This window comes from Rhinopithecus bieti, unplaced genomic scaffold (genome assembly GCF_001698545.2).
Source record: "Rhinopithecus bieti isolate Rb0 unplaced genomic scaffold, ASM169854v2 scaffold_71, whole genome shotgun sequence".
Lineage (NCBI taxonomy): Eukaryota > Metazoa > Chordata > Mammalia > Primates > Cercopithecidae > Rhinopithecus > Rhinopithecus bieti.
In genome coordinates, this window is record NW_016803101.1 from 541,441 (window position 1) to 550,509 (window position 9,069).

Genomic DNA, 9,069 nt, shown 5'->3' on the forward strand with positions numbered 1-9,069 from the left:
GAAAGAGGCAGGGGAGGATGATTCCCCTGATGGGGCAAGGGTGCCATTAAAGGATCTGGGAATATAGAAAACAGCCTTTTTGCATATTTTTATTTTTATTAAGTAGGGAGAAGGGAGACAATGATGAGTTTTGTTTTGGAAATACTGAATTTAAGGTAATGTGGGATAATCAGCAGGATGTGTGAGTCTGAACCTCAAGGGAAAAGTCAGGGCTAAAGATAAAGGTTTGAGATTGATTAACATAATACTCTGGCAAAGAAAGAAGGCAGGATAGCAATTGACAGGAGAAACAAGACATTATAGATAAATGGGAAGCTAGAAAATGCATTTCAAGAGATTAATTATGCTACTAGAGTTTGAAGTCCTTGAGGGATGGAATTCTGTCTCCTTAATTTTTATATTCTCAGCATCTATCACTGTGCCTGGTACCCAGTAGGCACTTAATGAATGTTTGTGGAATGAGTCAAACTTTACCACCATATAGTCTCTAAATATAACTAAAGCCATCTCTAGATTCTAATGGAAGTTTTACTGATATTGTCACCTGCTTTGTTTATTTGATTACTAAAAATAGCATCTGTATTTCACTTTGCCTAGTCAAGACCTAGAGAACAAAGCCTAAATTCAATTATCAGAATATCTCTTGGAAAGACTAGTTTGATTCCTATGAGATAGAAAGATGATTACTTCTATTCTTAGAGTGGATTGTGGAATGGAATAGTGTCAAACAGGATATGATAGATGAAGACACTGTATAACCAAATCTTTAAATATAATTTTACAATTTTACATTAACAATGATAAATCAGAGTAAATAATATATAGTTATTTTGATTTTAGTTTTCAGTGCATTTATAAGGAGTGCAAAGAATAATTTTTAATTTATGAAACTGACAGTGTTTTAAAAGTTGAAACATGATCCTCTGCCTCTAAAAAACCCAATTTTTAGTAGCTTGTCAATGACTCTCTAAATGTTACTTACGATCTTTGAACTCTATTCTCAGTTTCTTGATCTTGGTTCCTGAAGATCAGCTGTGCAGGACACACAGGTGTTAGCACAGCTGGCTTGCTGATGACAACTCTGTCCATATAGCTGTCTTGTGTGTCATTATTCATATTGTGCAGTGTCATTCTGACCTAGCCAAGCTAAAAATGATACTCCAGCTCAAGAGGGATTTTAAAACCTTGACAAACTGAAGATAAGACGCTACAGAATATCATGTACATGTGCTTAGCAGTTTTTAGCTTAAACACATCTAAATAATTAATTTCAGCGTGTATCTGTCTTTATCCTTTAAAATAATTTATCTTAGGAATGAAAATATATCTGTGTGGATGAGTGTTGTTCTATTCTCAAGTATGGTTTGTTTGTTTGTTTAAATAGCTCAAGGTCAAAGCACTCTGTGAGGTGCATTCTGTAGTATATAGCCTATGCCACAGATTTATCATGTTATCTAGTGACTTTATAAGATGTCCATGATTAAATCACCGTATTTTCCAGCTTGATAATTTGATTTGAATAGTCAGTTTTTTAGATCTTTAATTGGGATGCAGCCAGATTGATAATTTGATTCAAGAGATCAGTTTTTTTTTTTTTTTAATTTCTGTAATTGGGATGTAACTATAATGTGTGGTGTGGTTGTGGTGGTGGATTTTGCCCTCTTTTCTGGTGACAGCAGCTGGCAGTCATGGGAGAGTTCTGGCTTTGCTCCAGAGTTGTAGGTTAAGTTAAATAACCTGCCAGCAAAAGAGGGCTAGTTGCTTACCTCCCACTTTTCAAATTATGAGTTTCTATGCTTGCTGCAGTGCCAATGGAATGCCTGCTTCTGCTGAGAGAGTGTCAGGGTCTCTTTCCAGTAGGTGTGGAGCACAGCAGGAACTGTTGCTTATATCCTGGGACATTGTGGTTTGGGGATCCTCCGTTATGACATTGTGATCATTGTATAAGGATGATTGCTACACAGGTGACTTGTTTCTTAGTGTAATAATTGTGTGCCCGTGTGTACACGTGTGTGTGTGTGTGTGTGTGTAAGACAGAGAGAGAGAGAGAGAGAGAGAGGATATGAATGAATGAATGAGAATACCCGCAGGTGCAAGGAAACTATTGAGGAAAATAAAGATGTTTAATATTCATTGATTATCACAAAACCATTTTTATGAAACAAACATTGTTGCTAAGATTGCCAAACAATAGATATAAAGAAAAAAAATAGGGAAATGGAAGTACCAAAATCTTAAGTAATTTCTTCAACTATTAATTGTTCATATATAGATATTAAAATGCATTGTTATTTGGCACTAAGAACACTAGACTTAGTATCTTGATATTAGAGATGGCAATAACTATTTCACAAGGTGGATAGCAGAATCAAGTGATGTAGCATGGAGAGTACGGTTGTCCCTTGGTTTCTTTGGGGAATTGGTTCCCAAACCTTCTGTGGATACCAAAATCCACGATATTTAAGTTCCTGATATAAAATGGTGTAGTATTTGCATATAATCTGTGCATATCCTTCCATACACTTTAAATCACTTCTAGATTTATTTATAGTACCTAATACAATGTAAGTGCTATCTAAATTATACTGTATTGTTTGGGGAATAATGAAAAGGAAAAAAGTTTGTACATATTCAGGACAGATGCAGCTTAAAATATATACTTTCAATTCATGGTTGAATCCATGGATATAGAACCCACAGATATGGAGGGCCAACTGAACTTTGAAAATTATGAAGTACTTTGGGAGGTACTAATTGTATTATTACTAATAGAAGTAGTATTGTTATCTGTCTGTCCATTTGATTAATTAAATAGTTAAAGAAAAGGTTAAAGAAGAGGGAAAGTATCCATTTAGGGATAACCATCCTATCCCTGAATATCATTTTCATTGCATTGACACACTTTGATCCTTCCTCCTATCACTGTGTACATATCAGAGTCTTGAACTAATTATGGTTTTTTAAAAAAATTATTTTTTCTTTCTTTTACATTGTAGAATTCAGGAGTTTAGAATGGTGTTCTTATCTGACAATACTTACTAAGAGCCTCTGAAAGCATAGTGGGTATTTTCTTTTCTTTTCTTTTTTTTTTTTTGCTACTGTGTATTACAGAGTATATGGTTAACTCTGGCTAGTTCCCTTTTCTTTGTATTTGCAAAAGACTCTCCAGTATGCCTCTTCCACTTGTTTAACCAGAATTTCTGTTAATTAGGTAGTTGTGACCAGGAAAGTTAGCTGTGGTATCAGGAGACGGTACACTGATTTCTGGAAACATTGAGGAAAGGAACCAGAAAGTGTCTTGAGATGGCACTCTGTATTGGCGATATAAACTTGACTCACTAGAAATTGTTTGTAGATTCTCTGGTAAGAGGTAGTCTTTAAAAAAAAACTTTATAGATAATGAAAAAATTATCTTTCTTCTATATCTCCAGAGCAGGGGATGACCAACTTTTTCTGTAAAGGTCAGATAGTGAATATCTTAGGCTTGGTGAACCATATGGTCTTTGTCTCAACTACTCAACTCTGTCATTGTAACAGGAAAGCAGCCATGGACAATAGGTAGATGAATGTGTATAGCTCTAATAAAACTTTATTTATAATAACAGACAGTGAGCTGGATTTGGTTCCCAGGCTGTAGTGTGCTGACTGTACACTGCTCTTTGGTGCATAGGTTGAAAAATAGTATGTAGGCTGTTCTAGTACATAGAATGAAAAATAAAAGGAAGAAGGGGAAGCAGTAAGGAATCAGTGGGAATGGAAGGAAGTACAAGGGAGGGAGTAGGACAAAGGACGACAAGAAAATGGAGGCAAAGTACAACGTGAACACAGGATGATGAAAATGGAGATTATAAGAAATATTGTAGAGGTCTGTTTTCATATTGGAATATATCTGGTAAAAAGGTTTATTTTGAAGCATTGGAGGCCATAATAGATAGGAGTAAATAAAATTGAAGCAGATTAAAAGTATGTCATGAAGCCCTGATATCGTTGCCTTTCCCAGGCATTCAGAATTCAGAGAATGTATACATCTTCTTACATGTGTTTTAACTCAACCTCAGTTTTATGTATACCTTGAGGTCTTCTGGCTTGGTATCTGATTGGTAAAAATACAGCTAGTAAACAATTTCATGAGTGTTTTTTTTTTGTTTGAATTGGAACATAGAGTCCAGATGGATTTATAGCTGTGCATGATAAAAGATGGAGGGAGTTGAGCCATTTTTCTAGAAATGACTAATTTAATTTCATAATTGATATCTAGCAGATACAACTTTTTTGTTTGTTTGTTTTGGTAGGAGCATAAAAGTTAGAAAACAGATTGTTTATTTGTGAGTAAAGACTAATCAGAGAAATAGGAATAGTACAGTATGGATCTTGTGGATCACTTAAATCTAGAACTGGATTATATATTTATCTTGAAATAAATATATTTCATGACACCGTTTTGACTTTTAGAAAGTTTTATTTATTTTCTTCTCCTGTTTTTTTTTAATGATATGTCTATTAGAAGTATCTCCTTTCTGAAAGTATGTAATAAGAAAGAGAGAAAGTAAACTGTTCTTTCTAAAATCAAAATTTTAGAGTAGAAGTAATATAGGTTTTAAAATTATTCTAAAATATGATATTGCATGATTTTAAAGAACGTTATGGAATGTGTAACATTTGATAATTGAGATTTATATTGGGAAATTCTGTGAAAAAATTATATGGTAAAAATGAGCTGTTAGGCATTTTGAAGAAGAAAAACATTATATACATGTATTAGTCATATTGATAAATAAATGAGAATAAAAAGGCATAGAATCTTATAGGATGAATAATGTATTATAAACATAATTAAGGATTGACTTCTGAAATTATAATTTAATCTACAGACAGGTGACTGCTGGTTGTTTTATTCCTATTTCACACTAAGCTTGGTACTTTAAAAGATAAACTTTTCCTTTTAGAAAAAATATAATTTACTATTCTAATATTACTTCAAAACTTTTTTGACAGTAACTAATTTGCTTTAGATCCTCGTTCTTGAAAATAAGAATTTTGTATCCAATAAGCTGTATTTCCTAAAAAAATTCCAAATTATCTCTCTTTTAATATGTTACTTTGTTCTCAGCCTGCCTGTTCTATTTCTTTTCATTAACAAACAATGCAACAAGGTGAGAGTCCTTTCTTACTATTCTGTGTTGAATCTCCCTGTTCACACCTTGAAATTCAGACTTGCCTTCTGCATTCTTTCTAAAGTCTCTCCCTTCTACCCTTTATTACTCCTGTTCCTTTTCATCTTTCTTTTCTTCTCATTTGTTGCATGATTGTATTTTTGCTTGTCTTAGTGTCACTGTTTTGTATTCTTTCAACATGATGCTTTCACTCCCTTTACTCATTAAAATAAAATAATTTATAGATAATTATTTTACAACACTTTTCTAAAAACTTTTCCTAGAAATATTTGAGAACATTTTAGATGCTCTCAAAGTTCCGGTTTAATTTAAAAGTGGAAAAAACTCTTAAAATTTTAGTAGAAGTATTTGTGATATTGCATCTATTATATATCATGGGTCTCTCACTCTTGATGGCATTGTCAAGTTGATTCAACAGATAATTTGTAATTAAATGAAAGTATTAAAGCATGCATATTATTCAAATGATTATGATGTTCGTCATTAGGTGTAGCAAAAATAGCTGCATTTTGCAAGATTTTTTATTCAATATAAAGCATTATTTAATTTGGCAAATTAAGTAATATTATACCAAAACTATTGAAATGACAATAAATCAGTTTTAGATCCAAGATGCCACAGCTTAACATTGCTCGTAAAGTTTATTTAGAGAATATAAAATGTGTCTTACTGTTCACTGTGTGTCAAGCTTCATGGATGAAGTATGGTGCCTGATGCTAATCAGGTTAAAGGACCTCCAGTGCTTGAGCTGTGTTGTGGATTATACTTACATTGCTTATGGTTTTTTTCCCCCCTCTTTGCCCATATTAGCAATCTGCTTTTGTACTTTGACATCCAGGATTTCCCTAGTGAATTTTGTCACAGAAAAAAGAGAATCATCAATATCGCAGTTAAACTTGACTTTCAAAGCTAATAGTATCTCATTTGGGGGCTCAAATTTAATAAATTTTCTTTGATTCTGGGTGAGTTTTTAAACATCAAACAATGAATTGGCCAGGGTGCAGTAAAATATTTAGATCTATTGACTGTGGTTCAGAAGGGTAGAAGGCAAAACACTAGTGGTTTGATGTTGATAAATTCTCAGAACCTTAATCCACATTAATGTTTTCTTTTATCCGAGTGCACATTGGTGACAAAAAAAGCAAGAGAAGGTATTCATACATGTAAAATATAAAACCTAAACCAAATGTATTTGTAAAATATGATTTATTTTGTTATGCTAAGTAAGTTAAACAGCATTCTTATCCTGATTGAAGACTCTGGAGAGTGTTTGTTGCAGATAAATATATATTCTGAATTGAGATTCCAGCATGCATGTGGTACTCACGTCATTATAAAAATTACATCATAGTGTGTTTTACAGCATACACTTTGACATTCTCTTATTGACAGAAAGTCTTCAGATCAGCTTGGGACCTATAAGGATTTTTATGCCCATAGATTAGCATGAACAGTTAAAGATGCCATTATATGTTTGTGTATGTTTGCTGGCTTAAAGAAACGCAGAGTTTCTTTAACTCAGAGTTTGATAGTTTTGTGAAATGTGTATGTATCTTAAGGAAGTAATTAATATAATAAAAATAATTCAAACAGTTTTACAAGCTGCCCGAGTAGACTAGAAAAATGAAGGAGAAATGTTCTATCTTATAGTTTTGCCAAGTTATATTTGAAGTTGCTTGGATAAAACTAGAGATAGAAATATATTTATTTGGGCAATTAATGCAATTTTTATAGTTAACCCTAGTTTTGACCTTTGCTACCTGATAAAAAACTTTTTGTTCTGTGGCATTGAGCTAATTGTATAATATTTATTAAATATATGGTAGCAAATAGATAAAATTTTTAAACCTATTCCAAGTATAAGGAAAGTTAGAAAATATGTCTATGTATTGAAAACTCCTATTATTAAACTATATGATTAAAACAAGAGCTTACTGATCTTAAATGCAAACTAAACTATGGAATTCTTAAGGCTTTTACTAAGTTTGGAAATTAAAACCAAAATAACTGTTTTGAATGTTTCCATTTATATGCTATAAGGAATATTTTCTCATTTGTCCAGAAGGTGGCAGTGTGATATCAACTGCATGTGATTCCACACTGGAGAATTGGTGTTTTTCCCATATCGGTGATGTGTTTGTATTGTTGCCTTTCCGAATACTTAAAATAGAGTACAAATACTACTGATTTTATCTGTTGTCTTGTTTAGAAATTGTGTGACTGTGTTGGTTTATATGTATTTAATCATTAAGACTCTAGTTTAATAAAATCCTGCAATTCTAGAAGAGTGAAAAGGGCAAACAAACCTCTTACTTGTATATTTGTAAGTCTCCTTTTGTGTTGAGTATATTTGTTTTAATTCTAGAGTACATGTTATTGAAGTTTTCTTTTCAAAGACTAGTACCTAATAACTATCTTGTCCAATATTTATCAGTTCATGTCAGTTAAACACCACATGTTACTAAGCAGGTGATAATGATTAGGAGATTGCTGTTGTTTTTGATTTTGTGAATGTTTTTTCTTCCTTTTTTCTTTTTACGGTGGAACTGTGAAAAAATAATTCAAAACCTCTTGATCAGAAGAGCTCCAGTGACTCTTCTTCCCCTCCCTCATTTCAAGCAGGAGGATGCTTTTTCTTCTTAACATTCTCCCCCAGCACTCTGAATTAGAGATTTATTTGCAACGAAAAATCAATTAGTCCTAAATTTATTCATGGATTTCAGGTCCAGCGATCAATGCAAGTCCACTCAGTGGGCTCAAGGGGACCCAGTTCATCCCAGTTAATGTGTCTGAAGGGGAATTACCATTGATGCTGTTTTTTTCCCTTTAGGTCAGAGATCAGATCTCGCTGTCATGGTCTGCGGCAAGTAGGAATGACTTCACCCTGCAGCTACCCAAACTGCACCTGGAGACCTTTGCAATGGAGGGGCTCAAGGGCGGGCCAGAGGTGATAGCATGCCAGGTTAGAGTCTAAATAACATTGTTTGCTGCTGAGACATATAGAAAAATAAATTGCACTAACTAGAGAGAAAGAAAGCCTCAAAGTATTGTGAATAATTTAAAGGAGATGCAAATAAATGTTTCTTCATTTTCTTCTATCATGTAACAATATACTTTACAAAATATTGTTTTTTTCTTTAAAGCCTAGAACTAGCCTATTAAAATAATCCAGAAAAGTGTTTTACCAAGGAAAATGTATTTTATGGCAAAGTACAGTATTAAAAGAAAATACTTTCCTATCAGCAGAGGACAATAAGACACTAGGCTGTTATCTCTTTAAGCAAGTCTCAATTTGTTGCTCTTATTGTTTGAAAATAAGTAACTTTAAAAAAAATAATAATAAATCACTTTAGATGTAAACATCAAGTGAAATTGATGAATATTGAAATTTCTCAATATTAATTCCAAAATATATCCAACATTTCTTATGAAGTAATTTAATTTCAGCAAAACTTAAACTTACCTGTATTTTCTATTGAAGAGTATTTTACCCTTTAATATTTAGTTTTAATGAACATTGTAAGATGTGCAAACTGGGTCATTTCATTTATAAAACTTAAAATACCAAATCATAAGACCTCAAATAACTTTAAAGTACATTAATCAACTTATTTTTAGAAACATTCATTTTCAGATGCTGTAGGTATCCTTGTATTTTATGTCACTATTGTATTAATGTTATTGTGATCAATTTTTTCCTTAAGATTGTTTTTCTGAATCTGACAAAATGAAATTCAGTGTGTTCAGTTAATGCCCAAAACCTTCATTAAAAAGGAAAACTATCAACATTATGTAAATTATAGGAAGCATATTTCAAAAGAGACTGTCCTTGTCCAATAGCACTCTATTTTTTAGTGTATTTAAAAGGAGAAATGTCTCTTAAAACTTAGTGTGC

The 9,069-nt window shown here is 32.5% G+C and overlaps 1 protein-coding gene across 4 annotated transcripts in view; it reads left to right on the top strand.

Annotated features, from left to right (window-relative positions):
* The window catches only part of CCDC171 (coiled-coil domain containing 171), a 399,071-nt gene that overhangs the window by 293,559 nt on the left and 96,443 nt on the right, over positions 1-9,069 (top strand). For all 4 annotated transcript variants that reach the window (XR_001889029.1, XM_017891142.1, XM_017891322.1 and 1 more), the window contains one exon: positions 8,005-8,136. Coding sequence is in view for 3 of the 4 variants with exons in the window: in XM_017891142.1 (XP_017746631.1) it covers positions 8,005-8,136 (132 nt within the window). In the remaining variant the exon portion in view is untranslated. The remainder of the gene's footprint in view (positions 1-8,004; positions 8,137-9,069) is intronic.